Below are 21,784 nucleotides of genomic sequence, written 5' to 3' on the forward strand. Positions count from 1 at the left end.
ACCCCACCCCAGCCAGTCCCCAAGGGGAAAGGAGATGGCAGGCAGGAACCAAGTGCAGAGTAGCCCTGGAAATGCCCTTGCCACCCGCTCCTTCCTGCACACAAATAGCCCTGAGGGCTGGGAGATGAGTGTGCTCCTTTCTCGCTAAATCAAAGGTCCTACAAAACCCTCTTGTAGAAGGGCTGAGAACACCTCCCAGTCCTGAAGCCAGCCCTCTGTGAGTCTCCTTAGGAAAGGTCTGGATTCTGTCCCGAGGGTGGGGCAGGGACAGGCTGGTCGCAGGCCCAGCTGGCTCAGCCCATTTCCGTCTGCTGGTTTCAGGCACAAGCATGATGGTGGAGAACTGGGCAGTCTGTCCAGCCCCACACCCCGGCACCGTCCTCTCCCACTCCATGGCCACGCTGATCCTCGTAGGCTACCTGGAGCTCTGATCTCGGCACCCCTCCCTCTCCGCCACAGCTGGACACCCACCTCCGATGGACACAGCCAGCTGGCCCCAGCCCCTTCCCGATGCCAAGGTGGCCCAACACTGTGCCCGAGAATGGCTGGTTTTCAATGCCGACTTTAAGCAGTGCCCTTTTCATAGGAGGTAGGATATTTCATATTCTGCCACAAGACAGAACCCATGCAAGGATTTTTTTTTCTTTGAAACAAGAGGTACCAGGCAGTAACTTCCATGATGACACTGAACCCTATGCCTGGGCCTTCTTGGGTGCCTGGATGGAAGGACGGTCTACAGGAAGAAGGGGGTTTTAAGCATCCATCTGCACATCAGTGGCCATGGCACTCTGGGGGCCGCGAATGGACTGTCCCCGAGAGCAGAATCCTCAGCCCGGTGGGAATGCTGGACATGGACGGGCTGAAATGGGACAAAGCATCAACAGTGGCACCCCTCAGGCTAAGGAGAGGGCCAGACCTTGGGACCAGGGGCTCTCCTACTTTCTCCTCTGGAAGGGCAGCATGGCTGAACCCCGACATTGTCCTCAATGGCTCCCTGGAGGCCCCTCCACCGGCCACAGTGGCTGAAATCTATTGCCCTGGTGTCTGGGGCCCAGAGCCCGAGCCCTGCAGCTCTTGGGGGTGACACTCCAGACTGCCGGGGTGCAAGCTTAGAAGGGTTCAGAGGCTGGGACAGCTGGTGGAGAGGGGCACAATCCAGAGACGTGGCCCTCCTAGCCAACACTGCCAACCCGACCCTGTCACCCCAGAGTGACAGAAGCCACTTCAGGTGGCTGGGTGACACAAGGGCTTGTCTTGAGGAGGTCCCTTGTCACATCAAGACCCCTCCTGCACAGTCCCTCCAGGGTGCAAGCAGGAGGCAGGGCTCATGCACCCACCGCCCCCCTCCAGCGGAAGGCAGCGTTCACTCCGTGAGTCCCGGAGGCAGGAGCCTTCTGAGAAGGGCAGAGGATAAATGCGGCCCTGCCTGCTTCCAGGAGTACCCTGGGCCACCTGGCGACCCCAGCTGGCGACCCCCTGCAGGCTGCCTTGGACTGCTCTTTTGCATTTCCCCAGAAGACAAAGGGGTAAATAAATGGGACATCCAGCTTGCGCTCTGGGTGTATGACCAGTCACAGCACGTCAGAGCTGGGAGAGGCTTTGGACCTCAACTTGCCCAAGCCCCTCCCTCCCAGATGAGAAGCGGAGGCTGGAAGGGGCTGGGCCTCCTTCGGTCACACAGCCTGTCAGTGACAGTCTGGGCTAGCGCTCCTCTCCCACCTTCCTGTTCCAGGCTCTTTGTCCAGAGGAAGGGGACAGTGCTGAATGGCTACAACCTGGTTTAAAAAGTGGGCTATGAAAATTCTGCTTCAAAGGCTCAGGTGGGTGACGGTGGGGTGATGGGCACGGCTGGGTCCCAGCCCAAGGCGCAGACAGACTGCAGGAGCCCCAGTCTTGCTTTGCCTTCCAAGCCCATCTTCTGTGGGGACCCCAATGTGCAGTGCTGGCTTGAAGCCCCCCGATCCCCTTACCCTTGCTCCAAGAAAAGAGGCCAAAGCGAGGACAAGGATTCCCCAAATCCAGGCGGCAGAGGCGGCACAACCAGGAAATCCCAAAGCCTATGTTGTGACAGGTGAACCTTCACAGGCAGGAGCAGCGGGACAGGCATCTTAGAGGGGACAGGCCCTCGGAGCCTGGTTTCTGTCGTTTACAGTTAGAGCTCTATTTTGTTATGGTTTTTAAAATTTTTAAGTCCTGCTCTGTTTTCCTGGGCAGGTTTATGTTGACGTTCACCCACTGCAATTTTTTAAAAACGTAAGCTCACACCCCTTCTCCCCGCCACCACTGTACCCACCAGCCAGCCCCTGGCCCAGGACTGCCTCCCTGGAGCCATCTGATCAAACCCGCCTCACCTGCTCCCGCCCTTCACCCCCCACGCAAGGTGCTGGGGGCTCAGTGAAGGGACCATTCTCCCGTGACAGGGACCCCAGACTCGGCCCAGCATCCACTTGGTCCCCCGTGGCTGTGATTTGGCCTGAACCAGCTCTATCAGAAAGACGATGCTGAGAGGAGGAAACCTGCCTCCTAGGTTTAGCTGGTTCTTTCCTCGCTGCCTTGGGCTGCCGTGAGGGAAGCAAAGAGACAGGTGTCTAGACGCTGGGCCAAGACAGAGGAGCTGGTTTGGCACAGGACGTCACCAGGGCGGCTGGAGGCCGCAGTCCCTAAGCTTGCTTGAAGCAGGAGATACAATGACCAAGAGTCTTAGTTCTAAGGAGGCAGACACTCCCTCTGGGAAACCCAGGAAGGGTTTTTAACTAGGAAAACTCAGCCTCAGGAAAACCTAAGCACTGTGCGGGCAGAGCTATTTTGGGAGATACAGAACTGTACGAAAAGGGATGTTCCTGCAGCCTGAGACTTCAGGTAGAGTACAGATTAAGATTTAACAGGACAGCAGGTAACTTGAGGACGTGCAGGCACGTAAAATGGAACAGCCTCTCGTTGAGGTGGGTCTACAGGCGTTCGCGTGGAGGCAGAGGACGAGGTTAGACAGCTTCTCAGAATCCCTTCCTGCCCAGCAGGCCTCTGATTTTCACCTTCTTTGCTCTCCTGGGCTGAGGCTGGCTCCTGCTGGGGTCATGACTCGACTCTGGATCTCTCCTCTCCCACACACCAAGCCCCAGACGAGGCAACCAAGAGGAAACAGCCACGAACAAGTGCTTCACGCCACGGCTTAGTGGCCAGTAAGTGCCTGAGGTCCAGGGACAGAGACGGCCTGCAGACAGCATTTCAGGGCCCAGGAGATGGTCTCTCCTGTCTGCGTGTGCTGGGCCGTCTGCCCCTGGCTACTCGGTCCTCGTCACTCTCAGTGTCAATGTATACCTCACCCCCAGGGGGAGGGCAGCTCTCAGGGCCCAGCAAGGTCAGGTTACCTACTTTCATTCAGGGCATCAAATGATACAGGGGGTGCCAGGAAACAGGAGGGCCATGGAAATGGAGAGTTCTTTTTCTTTTGATGAAATGACAGGAGAGACCGAGGGTGGGTGTCTCTGCAAGGAGACCCTGGAATGAGTATTTAGGGGATTCTTCCTTTCGAGGGAACTTTGAGGAACTTTGACAGCTGTTGGTCCGAGGTCTAGGTTAGGGACACTTGCAGTGAGACGCTGAGATTCGTGGAATCAGAAGGTGTTCAGCACAGGAAGAGTCTTGGAGCTCCCGCCCTCTGTGGCCCCTGCAGCGTGTGGCAGCAACTGCAGTCACACAGCCCCTTAAGGGGAAGGCTCACCCCAAGGATTCTTTTCTGCCTCTTGGCACTTCCAGGAGCCCATCCAGTCTACTCTAGACAAGAGCCCGAGCTGGCTCTGAGAATTTTCTACTCTCTTCATCTCTTCCCCGGCTGGAGGACTCTCTTTGCTCTTCCTGGTCTCAGAATGTGACAGCCAGCTGGGCCCTCTGTATGGGAAGGACAGCAGTGGCCTCACACCTGGGTTTGAGGCACAGGTGTGGTGCCCTGTCTCCCTGGCTCAGCACCTAACCTGGGCTTCGTCCTGGAGATGAGCAAGGCTGCCAGAGAGGCTCCTGGAGTGGCACGCAGGGTGAGATGGGCATTTTTAAGAGGCTTCAAAGAGCTCCATGGAAAGAGGTGCCTGGTAGCTGTATGTATATATACGTATACACTCATAGGCTTTGGGAGGGCAGGACAATAAAGGGAAACTGGAGAGGAAAAAAAGGGGTCGGATGGCCTTTCCCAGAGCCCTAGGAAGCCTCGTGCCCTCAGGTGGGGTGCACCTGCCTTGGCCCCCAGACTCCACCTGACCCACCCCCTCCAGGGCCTGCATAGCTTAGTGAAGTTCACGGCGGGGCAAGGGTAGGGCTTCGCTGGACCACTGATATAACTCAGTTTTTGTTACAACGCACCCACTCCCGTTGGCCTATTGTCTCTCGTATACTTCTTGTAATGGTAGTTATTTATTGACTCTGGTAGCGGGCAGTTCTTAAATAAAGACGGTTTCTCAACCTGCCGAGGCAGCTGGCACCAGCTGTGGGTGTGTTTATCCTCAGACGAAAGCGTATCTCCTCATCCTGTTCTCCAATCTTAGGCTTTTATCCAGTATCTTCACCCTTCACAAGGAAGTCCCAGCGCACGGTCTGTATTGCTTCGTTCAGCCCTGGGAGGGGGGAATAATTAGGCCAAGCAACTCTAAGGCTGGCCTCTGCAGAGCACGGCAGCCATCCTGTGAGCCCAGCCGGCTTCACCTACCACGATGGGCAGTGGACGGTGCTCGTGTGGTGGCACTGCCTCAAGCTTCCCTGATTTTTAAGACATTTGGGGCACAGGTTTCCCTGGCTACCTTGAAAGTAGACCGTTCCTATAAAATCTTTTGTAAGCTGAAATGGTGTAAAGCAAAGAAGCAATTAACTTTTTCCATAAAAGCAAACATTCTCTTCAGATTTCTTTCAGTTAGTGGAGACAGGCGCTAATGCAGGTTTCTCGGAAAAGCAAAGTATCGAACTTACGAAAAGCGGGGTATACCTGTGTTGACCCAGCAGTACCAAAGGGAAGTCTTCTCCCTGCAGACATAGTGACTCCTACCTGGTGGGAAGTGCCTCCAGTCTCTGCTCACAGCAGCCGAAAGAATTTGAATTTCTAGTCACATTTTCTAGCTGCAACACTCATGCATTCGATAAACATTTATCATGACTTCTGTTAACACCTGAGATGCACACAGTGATAACACGCATGCAGCGCTGTTAAGTGTTCAGTTCTCTCGGTGCAAAGCAGGTAGGGCTCCGTGCTGACTGAGCCCGACAGCCTTTTTCAGGGAAGAGGGCAAGCGAAGCCAGGGCGAGCAGCGATCCCTCTGTGTGGTGCTTAGCTGTGTGCCCAGGGCCTGTTTAGAAGCCCGGGGTGACAGCCAGCCCCCGCATCGCCTCATCCCTCCTACTTAGCACCCAAAGAGCTGCTGGGAGCACCGACCACTCTGCAGCTCAGATTCTACTCCAGGCCGCATCTCCTTGACCCTCTAGAGGCAGATCGCATGCGCAGAATTCAAAGAACCAAATTGGGTTTTGGTCTTCACGAACACATCTGAGGGTGCCTGTTCTCTTCCCTGTTTGATTCCCCTTGCATCTTCAGAGTCAAAATTCAAGAACGCAAGCACAGAGGGCTGTAAACCTAGACCTGTGCACTATTCCATCCCATGCTCGATGACTGGCTTGCAGCAGAATGCTGGACAAGTTATTTAGTTCTTCTTGGGTCTCAGTCTCTCCATCTGAAAAAGGGGGAACACTGTACCCCTCCATCCATCTCCCTCCTCAGCAATGTAATACTGAGTTCATTATATACAAAGATATCAACGTTTTACAGTCTTCTTTCAAGACAGAGCAAGCTGTCTCCTGACGGCTGCAGCAAGTTGTCCAGGCCTGAAATAACGCGCTTCATCAGGGACTTCCCCCAACTCTCGCCTGGTCCTTCACAGCTTACAGAGCAGCGTGACTCACAGACCTCATTTAGTTCCCACAATCGCACATTTCAAAGATAAGGACTACAGAATGTCAGCTTGCTCCGTTACAGTCAATAGTAGGAACAGGACCAGAGCCCAGATCGTCTGAACAACATCCCACGTGAGGTAGAGAGAATGAGTGAAAGGGTGTATGGAAAATTTAAGAGCTTTTCAAAATAAGAGCAATAGTTAAAGACTCCCTAAACATGAGTCCAGGCCAGCGGTTCTCAACCTTCACTATATATCAGAATTATCTATAAGACTTCTAAAAACAAAGATGCTTGTGAACTCATGATTTAAATACACCTAGGACACTCAGCAGGCTCAGAAGCACTGACACCCCAGAGGCAATGAGCACATCCAGCACCCAGACCTTGGTTTCTAAATGCTACTCCCTACACTAAAAGGAACCAGAGTTCCTTGAAGAAACACAGTCCCTTTGAGAATCTCCCTGGGAGTTTCAGGTTTGGAGAAAGGTTCAAATGTGCATCGGAAGCATCTTGCTATATAGCAAGGACATGCTCAGAGTCAAATGGGACCAAACCAAAAGGACAAAGAGCTGGCCTGCAGGGACTCCTGGGCCACAATCTGAACAATCTGAACATCAAAAATATGACAACAATAATTATATGTAATTCACTGAATAAAGAAGAATCCACTGAAACCTCAAAAATAAATAAAAAAGAATAGTGCTTCTTTACAGAAAAATGAAGGCTAATAGAGCAAATGATGAATTTAAAGACACCATCCTTTTGCAGTCCCCAACATGTAATAATAAGGCAAAGATCATGAGTGCATTCTAAAATGCTTGTAAATGTTCTTGAGAAAACCAGATAATCACAAAGCATCACCCACCCCACAGATTAATTACAAAAGGAAAACACAGGGACATCACTGGACAGATCTGCCAGTCACCACCTTAACCAAATGATCAAGCTTTTAACATCAGTAGTGGGCCACCCTGACATCATGTGCCTCTTGAGGTGATGCGGCAAGTTCACAAGGTCATTTACGTGGGGCTCTTGTCAAATATGTCTAAGGTTCATTCCTCAGGAATCAAATCACAAGGAACTAACTGTGGGACACTATGCAAGACAAATGGTCTAGCTAGACTCTTCAATAAAATGTCATAAAAAATAATGCAGGGGATCTGTTATAAAATAAGACTTAAAGAGAAATAAACAAATATAACATGTGAACCTTCATTTGATCCTGGATCAAAAATTAAGTTTAAAAGCTCTAAGATTTTATTCATTTATTTATTTGAACAAAATAACCCAGGACTGAACCCAGGACGTCATGCATGGAAAGCATGCGCTCTATCACTGAGCTACACCCACCTCCCCCAAAAGCTCTAAGATTTTTAGAAGTCGGGAGAAATGAAGTATTGATTATACCTAAGATTAGGGAACTGTTAATTTTCTTAGTGTGATGAGGTCATTGCAGTTATACAGGCGAAGGTCCTTATCAGGAGACGCATACCTGATTTAGGAGTAAAAGGTCACAACGTCTATGACTAGCTTTCAAGTGGTTCATGTAGTCAGTGTTTATTTCGAGAGGAAGATAACTGAGCAGAACTTTTGCAACTGGTCAATTTAGTTAAAGAGTCTATGGGTGTCATCAAACCTTTCAACTTTTCTATGGGTTTGAACTTTTTTTTTTTTTATTTAGGGGAAGGGCATATAGCTCAGTGGTAGACCGTATGCTTAGCATGCATGAGGTCCTGGGTTCAATTCCCAGTCCCTCCATTAAAATAAATAAATAAATAAAACTCCCCTCAACAAAAAAAATTTAAAGTAAAAGAAATAAGAGAGATTGACTGGCTATAATTTAAACCAAGTTAACATCCTCGGGGTTGGGGCTCAAGGATCTTATTTTTCAAAAGCTCATCTGGGTGATTCAGACACACAGCCAGAGAAGGCAACCAGTGGTGCAAGTCTTATTTCTGCTACCTCCTCTGTAGCGAGAGAAAAGTGAGAGAAAGAAACATAAATCTCTCAATAGAATTAGCTCAGCTGGTGGCCCAAGAGAGGTTTCCCGGATGCTTCCACAAGCCAAGTCAATTATCTCAGACACAGTCTGAATGGCCTCCGAGGGTCTTACGATTGGATTTCCTGTTGAGGAAGGAAGGTATGAGTTCTCCCTTAGGGGGCCTTGGCTGCTGTAAGAAACCAATACACTTGACCTTTCCAGCAACGTAAGCTTCAGGGCACTGAAGGAGCTAGAAGGACAGGGGCGGGGAGCAAGCCAAGGAACTGCTCAGGGGAAACCTACCGGGTGAAGAATCCAGTGTTTTGCCAGGAATTCAATTTGTGAGCACAGAGGCTTCACCTGGGAGGGATAAGGGGTGGCGGCGGGGGGTGGCGGCGGAGGCACATAATTCATTAACATTTACTGTCTCCTACATACCTGAGTCAGATGCCATTACCAGCAACCTCAACTCTGCCACAAATGGGCATATGCCCCCTACAAAGCAATTCGTTCAATGTCTATTACAAAAACTCTGGTGTGAGTTTATCCTAAAACCAGACTGATTATGCAACAACTTAAACAAATACAAGAAATTTTAAACTACAGAGCAGAAAAGGTTAGCTCTCCATACAGCTGTGAATTATTTTTATTGAAGAAAAAGTATGTTTTCACTAGAAAAGCTGTATCCTTCTACATGATTTTACTGCTGAGAAGGGAAATCAAGGCAGGGAGGCATGCAAGTTGTAAAGGGTCGACAACGAATGCAAACTCGGAAGACAGAGCTCTTCCCGGAGCAGGGAGATGCCTGCAGTCAGGTTTCCTGGGTGCCTAGCGCGCAGGGAAGATCTGGAGAGACCCACCCGGGACATAAAGGCAGAGACTACTGCCCGTAGCTACCATGATGTGGCCCCTCTCCACATCCCCTACTCACTCCTTGGGTAGCAGAAGCCCTCCCTCTTAGCTAACGCGCAGTCAGGCGGCCAAAACACTCCCGAAAAAGCTAGTTTGGCTTCCTGAGCAGCCAGCCCTTCGGGAGCAAGGTGTATAAGGTCTTCAGGCTGGCACTGCTGTTAATCACCCTCAGCCCGCTGCACAGTGCGACGATCACCAACACGCCGCCAGTCACGCCACTGGCAATTCCTACTCCCAAGGCTACCGCCACCTTCTTTTTCCACGGCGGGCGCTGAGGCTGGGTATCGTTGTCCAGATTCACTTCCAGGCCCTCATCTACTAACTTCTGATCCTCAGTGAGGGACTGATGGAAATTCAGGTTCACCAAATTAGGGGGAAGGACCCTCAGCCCAAAATAGAGCCTCTTGACAAGTCTCAAGTTTTTTAACAGCTGCACATCACACCGGTAGGTCCCAGAGTCGTACTCCTGAGGGAACCGAAACTTTATAAAGTAGGAACTGGCTCGGAAGGGTTTGAAGACTTCGTCATCAGTTGAAATGATACCCCGAGCAAGTTTCCAGGTGAATCGGAAAGCTTCCTGCCCAACCTCCAGGATGTCTGAGCTCAGACAGCTCAGCTTAAACTCCTTCCCTATGAGGATGGTGAAGTGGAGCATTCCACAGATCCAGCTGGTCAGACACTCCAAGCGCTGAGACTTACACTTCCTTCTCACGCCATCAGGGCCCACCTCACAGGCGGTCTCCTCCTTATAGCCAAGGCCGCAGGTGACAGAGCAGGTTGTGGTGTTGACAATGACTCTCCCCACGGCTTCTTGCAGTTTCTCGGGGATGGCCAGTGTTTTAGGTAAAGCTACCACCAAAGGCAGAAGGAAAGCCAACACCAGGCTCCCAAGGATGAAACTTGTGGCCAATGTCTTCATGTCTTAGCAGGCATTTCACCACCCTCAGTCAACACCCAAGGTATTCCAGCTTCATCCTCTACGACATAACTTAACTCCTTCGACATGAGACAGCCCTCAAAGTCAAAAGATACGATGCGTGCATTGTCAATAAATATAACTTAAGACAAGTCTAGTCCTTAGTAACAGGTGAGGCCACGAGGCAGAAAGAGAAGTCACAACATTGCTGCTTTCCTCTCTCTGCTTGTTAATGACCCCCTTACCGGTCTTCGTTCTTCTCACATCCTTTTCATGAATTTAGGTCCACTTCTTGGGAAGACAAAGATGAAAAGACTTCAAAAGCTGAAGTGAATTTACACATTAACTCGAATGCATAGTGAAGCTCTGCTCTTCCTCACCCTTTCCCTTCCCCTCCAGATTCTGGGATCGGAATTCAAAGGTTTCAAAATGTCAGTTAAATCCGACCAAATAAGAAATCAAAGACCAAGTATATATATATATAAAAAAAGAGGGGATTAACTTGAATTATTTACTTTAAATGCTCTTAAACCTTCTACAAAAAGGATTAAGAATGCTGAACTGAGAGGCAAGAGACTTACCCTTCCTGAATTTCTATTTCCTCCTTTGCAAATTAAGGCCCCCTTGCCTATTTCAGGAAGGTCACTTTGAGCATCAAATGATAAACTGTACATGAAAACACTTTGTACAGTGTGAAACACTGTTCACGTGTAAGGAATTTTAAACAGAAATGAAAATTCATGAAGACAAGGGCCAACAAGCCTGTTAGAATTTGAGTGCTTAGCAGCAAGACAGGCAGCTCCACTCCCACCTCTAGGCAGTCTTCCTTCCCAAGGGTACCGAACATACATTCTGGGGGAGAGGACACATATTTCTCCCTGCCTCCCAGCCCAGTCCCTTCACCCAGCAGAACAGGAGAAGCAGCTCATCATTCACTTGGGTCAAGGTTGCTATGAAACAGCTATGATGTCAAAAAGCTTCTCAGTCACAAAACTGAGAAAGGTTAGTAAGGAGACATTCAGATTTAGCGATGATTAAAATCGAAGACTTAAACAGACTTTATGAAACATCTTACTCTTCAGGAGACAATGAATATTCAACAGATTTCAAAGCTATTTAATCTAGGGGGAAAAGGACTAATACAGAGAAATTTAACCGTACTTACACTTTAAGAAGGATCCTTGGAAGGCAGGAACCTCCTTGCATTCATTTTTGTAAGCTCCAGAATATCTCCTAGCCCTGGGGCCTCTACAGCGCAGTTACATACACTTACAAGTGAGTTACAAGGGAGATAAGGAATTTGAAGAGGTCATTCCCAGCTGATGTTTGATTTAACACTAACTTTTTGCTTGAATTGTTTATCATCTTGTCTAGAGGCAGACATCTGGACTACCTGACCACCCCTTACCCCTCCCAGCTCTGTATTTCCACAGAGAAGATCTAACATCAAAAAAGAAGCTGCATTTTCCGTCATACAAAGCAAAGTGGCTGGTGAGTTTCAGAAACGATCCGTGTCTACAAACACACACCTACACCTGTTCTTTAATAAACATCGAATTTTATTTACAAAGCATTAAAGCTTCAGCAAGAAGTATCCAAGGCTAAGTCTCATCTCGTACAAAACTACAGAACATTAAAAAACAAAATGGTGGTGGTGGTGGTGGGGAGACAACAGGCAAGAAGAGGATATGCATATATTGTACAAACTGAGAAAAGCAAACTGAAATGGACAGAAGGCTTTAGGAGCTGAAAAAAATTCCAAAAACATAAATAATTATTAGGAGCCGCTGCCAGAGACACTCTGACTGGGCTGAATATCTTCTCAGTAGCCAGTTTAGGAGGCAGACAGAGCATGAACATCCAAATGCATAGGCAGAGGACACCCAGCTACTTTGCACGTGGAAATAAGGCAGAAACCTCTTTATTACACAGTTTGCATACTATTGCCGTGTAAAGTACAGATAGAAACGAAATGGAAATAATGTCATGTCTGCAGAACAAAAAACATGTCCAGTGACCCACCTACTAATCTCAACCCCTGGTCTGATCCGAAAAGCGGAAATGAAATTCACAAAATGAGCATCTGAGAAGGCGTGGCATCTAAAAATATAGACATTTGCCACTGACCCAGGAAGAGTTCTTACTTTAACTACTGAACGTTTTGGTTCTAAAGAGGGAATGGAAGAGGCCCTTGCTGACATGTTCCACTTTGATTTCTATGCTAAAATCCAAAAGGTAGGCGACCTGTCTGGCTACCTACAGGAGCAGCCAGCAACTGACAGAACCTTCCCAGTAAGCACAGTGCTTAACTCTCCTTTGAAGATACTGTGAAAATGATCCTGATTCAGCACTCCCAGCCAGCTAAGAGCTCCACTCAGAGAGCCTGGTGAGCCCTCTCCACACCTGGCTTCACTCTGGATTTTCAGAGAATTTCAAACACCTAATGTACACATCCATCCAATCTGCTACTTTTTATATAAAGAACAGCAAAAGCAAAAAGTAAAAATTAAAAAAAAATTTTTTTTTAAAAGCTAAGCAACCTTTCACAGAAAGGAAGTGACTGGAAACACGGAGGAAGGGAAAGGATCATGGATACAGGAGGGGAAATGCGATGACTGATGGGAAACACAGAGATCCACGAGCAATGATAAAAAAAAGAAGTTTTCTTGATTTTTGATTTGAACTGTGTTGTTGTCGCTTTGATTCTAGACGGTTTTGTTTCAGTCCTTGCATAGATTTCCCCCACCCCAATAAAAAAGAAGCCTGCTGAGAGACACCTTGGTCTGGTTCCATCGCTGGAAGCCAGTACAGGTAAAGCAATATAAACTACTGATGATTCTTTGCTGGAGACAATGCAACTAGCTGTCTTCAAAAATCATGCTTAATGAGAATGAACCAATACTGGAGGGAAACGTGATGAAAAGAAAACAAAGACAAACCCGACCTTCTTACAGCCCAGCTTCTTGAGCAAAATGTTACAGTATGTTAAAGAGAGGGGGGCCTTTCTTATCTTTCTTACGTTTCAGAAAAACCTGAAATTCTTCAAGCACTTTCTTTTTTGCCCATCCTTTGTAACACAATATAGAAACACAGGAGGTATCTGGTGAGAGGGTGAGTTTAAAAACGGAAGAAAGAATGTGCAACAGAAGTTCTTCCAGGTTACAGGCAGCAAAATTTCAGATAAGAACAGGTCACTCAAGGACATGCACTGAGGAGGGAAGGCCAGTGGGAGACCGGAAATGACAGGCCAAAATGATGCTGGGTACAGCAAAGACAGACGAGCAGAACAGGAATCTCTTCTCCAGCAACATGACAAGCATCAAAGTTTAAATGAGTCAAAACTCCTGTTTGATGTCTTCACAAATCCTCATTCCTGAGAGCCTATTTGGACTTATGCTTGAAAGGGAAGGGACGTATACTCTTCTTCCATAATTCACTTCTTCATTCAAACATAAAATTCACTCCTTCCACCTCCTGGGTGGAAGACAGAGGCCTTTGTTTTAAATTAAAGTCAATCTCAAATGACTGACCACAGTGTCCAGAGGCCACACGATGGCAAAGGAGGGAAGAACGAAGAACTTCCAGGGTCTTCATAACAGTTCTGAGATTGCTCCCCCTGCTAAAGAGATTAGAAACAAAAAGATTTCTTTCAGTATCAACTTAGACCAGTTACTTCCAAGAACAGATACAGTGATGGATGCTGGATGATGCGTACAAGCACACGTGGGCTAAGAATTTCCCCCCTTTAAAGCCAACCCCATTACTCTTTATTGAAGCAAAAATAAACCCCGACCCCAGTTCTTTTCTCACCACTGCCCCGAAGAGGGGAAAAAAGGCAAAATGATCAGAGTCCTACACAATTTCCAAGCTGCTAACCGTTCTCCAGGGTGTTAACAAATAATGCTTTATATTCCAAAAAGCATAGGTACAGGACGTTCTAGGGTACTGCTTCTTTCAATCTTTCATATATTAGACCAATTCGCCACTAAATGATTAATGGTGAGGAACAAACCCTTTTCCGAAAACCCCAGTTCCTCAAGTGGTAACTGTCATCACCTCAAGTGGTAACTGTCATCACCTCAGAATCCCAAATACTGTGAAATATTAATGAAAACTATCGTTGGCATTTCTACGAGCCAACAGTTGATCAATACATAAAATCCTAAGCAGTAAAATCAAATGAACACTTCCCTGATTACTCCATAGAAGCTGTTCAATCTCTGAGGGACATCCTTAAATGGGCTGCTGTGAAATATTAACTAGGAAGTGTAAAAAGAGAACAAGGTGAAAAAAACCCTCCCAGTGTTATGTGAAATGGGGAAGAACATGCCACTTGAAGGTGAAAATGGTTAAAAATAATTGCCCAAGTTAGGAAAGAAAAGTACCTGTTTGTAAACTTTGCTTTTAAGTGGATTTTTAAAGTTCAAGCACCGATGAGAACTGGCAATAAAAATAAATTCTGATTTGCCTGAGAACAGACAAATTATGAGATACAAATTCTCCTGGATGCTACGTGTTAAAAATCAAATTTAAACTTTATATATAGTTCAGTAGGATAAAAAGTGTATTTAAGCATCTGTTTTTCAGATCTCTCAACATAAAATGCAGTAATCTCTTGGATTGATTTTTTTATTTTTGATCTTGAGATAAAAGAATCTACTCCACAGGACTCAATATCATGCCTTTAACACTTTAAGGCTAGTTTTCCTGATCTTTTCCACAGGTACGCTGACCAATCTAGCTTTAACAGTTTAAAAATGAACACAACATTGACATTTTAAGCCTAAATCATAAGGAAAAAGTAGCTTGCACTCAAGATGACTAATGAGCTACATTATACTGATTATCTGAGGTCAGTTAATTTTTCTGTATCATCCTGTTTCCTGTGAACAGACCAAAAACAAAGCTCGATGAGGCATCAGGCAACAAACCAACACCAGAGCAAGCAGGTCTAGGAGCAAGATAAGATAGACAGAAATGGCAACAAAGGAGAAGACCTGTTGTTAAAAATCTGCCCCAAAGATATGTTATCATTCAGCTGTAACGTGATGGAAATCTCCAGTAATAGAAAATGAAGAAAAATTCAGTTCATGATGAACAGATGTTACTGGTACCCCCCAAAAGCAGCCAAGTCAGGGTGGCCAACTGGGTGTTAAGTTTTTAACGTGACCTCTGTCATCTAAGACCACAAAGAATGAGAAAAATATCCATCTAGCCATCTGATTTTAGCAGGAATTCATAAATTAATCTTTGAGAGACTGATCATTTTTTTTTTAAGGGAAACGAAAGGGGGGGAAACCCTACCAATCATTTAAGACAATCACAGATTCAGTAAGCAAACAGGGTATGATTCAGAGGCCCAGGGTGGTCGGCCAGCACCAGAAGGGCAGTGGTGACGCCAAAGGTCTGTCGCTCCCCAGAAGTGACACCTCTGCTCATTCTGGACTCTGTCACCCCCAACAGGCCCAGGTGCGCACCACCCCCTTCAGACCACATCCCCCACCATCCCACAAGGCCTTCAGACCACATATGTGACACTCGTTACAAACACACTGATGTTTACTGCCAAGGACTCCTAGTTCTTGGGCAATCCTTGAGCACTCAGTCACAGGGCAACTGGGACACTGGTGGTTCTCCTCATCTCTCAGGTTTCTATCCTGAGGACTGTCCTCTGGACAGTAACTGGGGGGAATCTGACAGATAGTGCTATGTCAATCTGGACTTTCCAAAAAGTCCCCAGCTCAGGGTTACCCTCACCAAGCTTCACTGATGGGTCCTCACTCATCACAGAAAGTGTGTCTTCATGGATGTCAGTCCACTGGTAGTTTCTAATACCAATGAGCTGTTTGATAGGGAAGAATTTTCTATAGCTCGTTCCAGGCGGTCTACTTCTATGGTGGTATACATGTCTTCCAACTGTCCCCTGAAATGCATAATCTCCCGTTGCAACATGCACCGGACTGTAGCCACTTTGTCAGGGCTAATCAGGGTCTACTGAAATAACTGATCAATTGCAGATGATAAACAGCTGGCATTTATCTAACTTGAGCTGCAACACAGCCTTCACCTATAATCCTGCCTTCAAATAAGTTGACTCTCATATAAAAATAAGGCATTTGTAGGGAGGGGAGGTCCATAAAGCACTGAATCTACAAATAGACCAGTCAGACTGAACTGATCTTTGAAGATGGTCCAGCCTCAGGAATGTAGGATCAGGATTCATTTCTTAATATCTGGTGGAAAATCCACAATGACAGCATGCTGCTTTCTACTGAAAATCTCCAAGGTGTGGGAAAACATGAAAAATAAACACCAGAGAGTTTTTACCTCAGAGGCCTTGGGGAGCATGGGTCAGCCAGCCTCTGCCTGCTCTAGGCCCTCCAAGCCAAACACGGTATTGGATGAAGCCCCACCCTTGCCCAAAGACGCCCAACACAGAAGGCATGATAGGCTGTCCTGAAACTGAGACTTCTGATGGCATTATGTGATACTCAGTTTCACCACTCTCCCCCAGATTCAGCCTTCACAAAGACCCAAACTGCACTGCAGCTAGTCGATAAAGCTGGGTACAGCCCTTCTGAAGAAATCTTGGGACTAAACCACAATGTCCCTTTTGAGGCTTAATCTTAATGGCCTCAAAACACTCAGCACACTCTGGAGCTTGACCTGGCCATTTCAGTTTTGGAGGTTTCCATTCAGGAAAAGGCCAAGGAACCAAGGCCGGAGAAGAAAGGAGAAAATGGGAAGAAGGAAGTACAGATTACATGGCGAAGTATGCAGTGCACACAATCATGACAAGATGATAAACTGTTTGCTGTAATCTCTGCAGTTGTCTTGTCTGTGCGGTGTCAGCGTACCATCACTCTGGACCTGTTATGTAAAAGTCTCTAGTCCTTTTTGTTTTTTTAAATAAATTTTATTTTTATTTTATTTATTTATTTTTAATGTTTTTTTTTTTTCCTTTTCTTTTTTTTTTAATGGAGGTACTGGGGATTGAACCCGGGACCTTCTGTATGCTAAGCATGCACTCTACCACTGAGCTCTACCCTCCCCCACAAACGTCTCCTCTACTCCTTTTTAAAGGGCGAAGCCGTTAAAATGGTTGTCTCTATTTAAGGCTGACCAACTCAAGTGCCTGATAAAAACAATGTAGAAAATAAAATATCCAGCCTGAAGCAGCCTGCTATTTCAAGATAGAAGTTCCAGCCTTTAATGAGGTTGGTACCTTCTCAGCTGAGTGGGAATAAACTTCTAATAGGCCCTTGATAACGACAGCCACCCTTGCTAGAAGGAGCTCTGAAATGCTGACTTGTACAAGCCCTAAACTGTGTATTTTACACACAACTTAAAATTTCAGTGCAGTATTTTGAGAACTTCAGGGAATAAAAAGGCCCATTCCTTTACAGCTAAGTAAACTGTCCAACATTTAGATGCTTCTGAAGCATAGCTGAAAAACACCACTGCTGTTACACTTTGGGCTGTAAAATGTAACAGTACTTCATGGCACCTTTGACAAAAACCCAATTTGGAAAATGCCAGAAAAGTTTAGCTACTGTTAGTGACCATATCAGCTATAATTAAAAGTTGAAATCACTGTATTATAGAGAAAAAAATGTTTAGTTTTTAAAAACTTCTAATGGTTTATTTACCACACACTTCGTATAAAAAAGTATATGATTAATTACAGACAGATTCTGAAGACACTGGGAAAGTATGTCCTAGAGAATTTCAATTAATTTAATATGTTTGGCCGTATTTTAAATCAGCCCGAAGCATTTTGGCTCTTGGAGCCAAGGAAATCTATTTAAACTTTAAACTGTTTCTTCTGTAGTGGCATCAGCTTATGCAAGAAGTAGATTATGGAAGCATCGTTTTCATTTACATTAGTTAACTGCAATCATAGTTGGCAATGCCTGTTTAACTCTCCAGGCCATTTTTTAACATATACAGACATAACCCTGTGATCAGCGGAGCGCCGTAAATACTGTTGGGGAAAAATGCTGCTGCTCAGCGGTGTACTGTTGGACTGTGAAAAACTTAAGTCTAAATATAGTGAATTTGAGTGGGAATACTCAAAATGATGAGTAACTGAGTCTGCTTCAGCTTCTCTGCAGAAGAGAAGTCATGTTCACAATGAGTAAACAATTTAAGGAATTCTGCATTCTAGTGTCTACCATCGCATTTGGATTAACACATTTAAATTAAAATATTAAAAAGGGGGAAAAAAACCCTAAATACAACCACTAGTATTTTGTCAGTCCTGCCTCTGAATCTACCGACAGAGCCACAGAAAATTGAGAGTACTGTATTAACTAAAGCAGTGCCAGTATGTAAAACAAAACAAAAACTATGTTTGAGTAGAAATGGACTCTAATTTGATTACTATTTTCCAAACAAGAGGCCACTTAACCTAGATTCCTAAGTATTTGATAGGAAATTGAAACTGTTCTCTATCTCCCAATAAAAATCCGTCAATCATATAAAAGTGAGAAAACTCAGCAAGTTTCAAGAGGTTTAGTTTAGGTGTGAAGCAGCTACATAGCTTCTGTCTTTTTGGTAATCCCTTCCTGTTTGAAAAAACAAAACACCTCATCTTGTTCCTTAACACGACAGCACTACTAACAACTGCTTGTTAGGCTACTGGGAGAGAGATAAACACCATCATTGATTCTAAGCTACTGGGAAAGAGAAAAACACCACCCTGGGATTTGAATAATTAAAGAGAAAGAAAAAAGATGCTACAGATAAACAGTCAGGGGCACCTAAAGAAACTCGTATTTCCGGTTATCTGTCTGGCTCTTTCATTTGAGACAAAACGAAACAAAAAACCTAGGAGCAAACACAGATGAAAAAATGAATTAAACCAGGGGTTCTTACCCTTTCTCGGGTCATGGATTCCTACAGGAATCTGGTGAAACATACAGGCATCTTCCCCACAAAAATATTCACAAAGTGTTTTGTATATAAGATCAAGGGAATGGAGATCCCCTGAAACCTAGTTATGGACCCAAGGTTAAGAGCCACTGAATTAAGCCAAATCTGGTTTAGCCTGCCCGTAGCAGCAGCTTAAAACTCAAAGAATATCTACCACTGGGAAAAAGGAGGGAAGGAAGGAAAAAATGCTGCAGTTAAACGGAGTCAGGGGCTGTACAAAGCAAGGCCACGAAGCAAGCCAGACAGCGCCCCCAGTGCGTCCTTACCTGTCAAGGGCTGGCTGAGCTCCGCCTGCACTTTACCCTTCGCTGATCCTTCCAGAGGTAAACCTCTGTCCCCTTTGTAGAGTTTCGGTTTAAATGGAGAATCTTTCTCTTTACCTTTTGATCCTTTAGGCCGGCCTGCTTGCTTCTTCTTGGATTTGCCATCCCCCTTCACACCCAGTAGTGGATGGACTTCTGGAAAAGGACAGAGAGGCATGGCAAGGAATCCACACACCACCAGTCCCATCACCCCAACCGAGCACATGCCATGCTACCTATCCATGAGCAAAGAATCCTGCTCTTGGGTCCCAGGTCCACTAATAGGAGGAGAAAATTTTGCTTTGTTTATTAGTTATGAAACTGTAAGAGTGGTCACTAAGTGAGAAGCAGTTGCTTGGCCAAATACACATGGCCTATGTGGTTCACACCAAGCCACAGCAACTCCAGATGGAAAAGGCAGCTGAAGGGCACGCTGGTGCTGTTTCACACAAGCCAGCACAGCAACGCACACGTGCACGCTGGCATGTGCCAGCAGAAAGGGAATGAGCTTTGGAACCTGACAGACCAGGGTAAGAATTCAGACTCTGTAACGGGATTAAAAAGGCTTCCAGAGTCAGACTGTAAAAGTAGGTAGGACGAAGAAAGATGGTCCACGTCTGACTAGTACCCCACCACCTGATGAGAATCTTGGGGGAAGAGCTGGGGAAAGAAGACTGGCATTGACACAAGCTCTGCCCCAGATGTCAGAAGACTTAAAGTGTGCCATCTTGGGCAGAGTATCGAGAGCAAAATCGCCCCTATTTTAAAAGAGAAGTGAAAGCAGATCAAATTATTACAAAGCTGTAATGCACTGAACACTCATGGGGAAATTCCTTTAAGGGAAAAAACCACCCAAATGGGAATCTCCAGGTCGTGCTGGAGAATAAAGAGTCGTGTCCATCAGGCGGGAGAGAGGACGCAGCCCTTACCATCATTTGGTACTCCTTGCAGCTCAATATTGGTGGTTTTGGGTTTCTTCTTAGGTGGCTGGGACCCATCTGCTGAAGACTGCCTCTTCTTCTCTGAACTAGCCCCTTCGTCCATCAGGGAGGTTTGGACTGCATCTGGTGGGGGGCCATATGGATTTTCTTCTGGGTCTTCTACCTCAGGGGCAATGGGTAAATATAACAGAGCCTTTGAATCTTCCAGCTCTTCATCACTATTTGGAACAGGATCAGAAAAGGGACAGGAAAAAGAGGAGAAAGTTGCTTAAACCATGAACCCTTCCTCTAGGGCAGAATCATCTACATTAACCATAAGCAACAGGTATGGGTCTGAAATTTTAAGAAAGTCAAGACAAATAAAAGGAAATCAGACAACATGGTTAATAAAATCAGTAGGAAAAATAAATGGCATAAATGGCAAAGCCTTTCTTAAGATTTTCTACCAATGGAGAAGGGAAGGGATTTCGTATACACCAAAGGAGTTATCTCTTTGAGCAAACAAGCAGATGGGGCTGAAGGAACAGCCGGGAGCTGAGCGGCACAGCACCAGAGACTGAGGAGGAGGAGCGTCCCAAGGCCCAGCCTTCAGCGGTGGCTCACCTGCTACAGAAGGCAGCAATAGGGTCCACACTGGTGACATCCACTTCCTCGTCCTCTGCAGCATCAGCCCCTGCAGGACAGAAACACGGCAGAGGTGTGAGAAGTGGAAAACTGCTTTTTACATGCAGCTTATGGCTGCCAGAGACTGAAACCCAGGAGACACAAAGGAGGAAAACCGAACACTTCATTTCACTTAGTCATTCAGCAAATACGTGCTGAATTCCCATCATATGCATGGCACTGGGAATAGAGCAATGCCCAAGAAAGCTGGGAACAGTCCTTCAGTAAAAGCTTCGTAAGTCTAACTGGGGAGATAGGTACAAATAGATAACTTCAGTTCAATACAGCAAGGGCTACAGTACAGGTGTATGCAGTGCGCTGAGGAGATGGGAAGGGGAAACCACCTATGTAGAAGTTTGGGAAGGTCTCACACCACAGTCCAGTAACATCCATAGAAACCAGAATATCCTGGAACCTGGTGGTCTTCCTAAGACACATGAGGCATGTAAGTTACCTAGTAACACAAAAGTGAGGACCAGCACTTTGAAGCTGGAGAGAACTAACCTCAATCCCAATTCCCTGATTCCTGGCACCACCAAGTGCCACAGGAGGCAGTGACCCATGACATTAACTACTCACTGACAGTGCCAACTGGGCACGCGAAGCATTCAAACACACAAACCCCTGCCAGATGTAAAGCCCTGTGTTCAGACACCATGGGATATAAAGTCAAATGTTTATTCTCAAGGAGCTTCCTATCTAGACGTTTAGAAGCCAAGAAATAAGAGTAACAATGATCACAGTCGTAATGATAATAGAAAATGACACCTGAATGCTCACTGTGGCCTAGACACTTCAGTGAGTGCCTTACACGAATCATCTCACTTATTCGGCACAGCCCTAAAAGGCAGGTACTGTCATTACCCCTACTTTACAGATGAGGAAGTTCAGGTTTAAAGAGGAAGTATTCTGCCCAAGGCAGTCATACTCCAGAGCCCATGCTCTTACCCTCTTCTTACTGACAGAGGAGGGACAACACCTGACACCAGCTGAGCACCCAGCATGTGTGGGTGGCTTTGCTAGGTGCTGCAAGCAAGTCCTCATTCAATCATCTGCAGTTAGTCAGGAAATACAAAGTGAAACGTTAAAGGAGTTGCTTGAACCCCAGTGATGCCCCTGTATGACCTTAGTCAACGCCTTACAAACCAAGATTCTAAAAACAGTCACAACTGTGTAAGCTTAGGGGAAAAAAATGCCACTTTAGAC

At 46.2% G+C, this 21,784-nt stretch overlaps 3 protein-coding genes across 6 annotated transcripts in view; 1 reads left to right on the forward strand and 2 right to left on the reverse strand.

The window, feature by feature from the left end:
• Positions 1 to 4,471, forward strand: part of CNTN2 (contactin 2) — a 31,036-nt gene extending 26,565 nt beyond the window's left edge. The window contains exon 23 of the mRNA XM_031438736.2: positions 322 to 4,471. Coding sequence (XP_031294596.1) covers positions 322 to 431 — 110 coding nt within the window. The 3' untranslated portion in view covers positions 432 to 4,471. The remainder of the gene's footprint in view (positions 1 to 321) is intronic.
• Positions 4,472 to 8,640: 4,169 nt separating this feature from the next.
• Positions 8,641 to 10,139, reverse strand: TMEM81 (transmembrane protein 81). The gene has a single exon (XM_010991376.3). It carries the CDS (start codon positions 9,739 to 9,741, stop codon positions 8,911 to 8,913), a length of 831 nt encoding a protein of 276 aa, XP_010989678.1. The 5' UTR covers positions 9,742 to 10,139; the 3' UTR covers positions 8,641 to 8,910.
• Positions 10,140 to 11,276: 1,137 nt separating this feature from the next.
• The window catches only part of RBBP5 (RB binding protein 5, histone lysine methyltransferase complex subunit), a 33,846-nt gene continuing 23,338 nt past the window's right edge, over positions 11,277 to 21,784 (reverse strand). For 3 of the 4 annotated variants that reach the window (XM_010991374.3, XM_031438734.2, XM_064477105.1), the window contains 4 exons: positions 20,519 to 20,588; positions 19,904 to 20,133; positions 18,939 to 19,130; positions 11,277 to 13,357 (listed from right to left, as the gene is read on the reverse strand). In XM_010991374.3, the coding sequence (XP_010989676.1) occupies positions 13,329 to 13,357; positions 18,939 to 19,130; positions 19,904 to 20,133; positions 20,519 to 20,588 (521 nt within the window). In that variant the 3' untranslated portion in view covers positions 11,277 to 13,328. The remainder of the gene's footprint in view (positions 13,358 to 18,938; positions 19,131 to 19,903; positions 20,134 to 20,518; positions 20,589 to 21,784) is intronic. The other variant, XM_010991375.3, reaches the window with a different exon arrangement.

This window comes from Camelus dromedarius, chromosome 21 (assembly GCF_036321535.1).
Source record: "Camelus dromedarius isolate mCamDro1 chromosome 21, mCamDro1.pat, whole genome shotgun sequence".
Lineage (NCBI taxonomy): Eukaryota > Metazoa > Chordata > Mammalia > Artiodactyla > Camelidae > Camelus > Camelus dromedarius.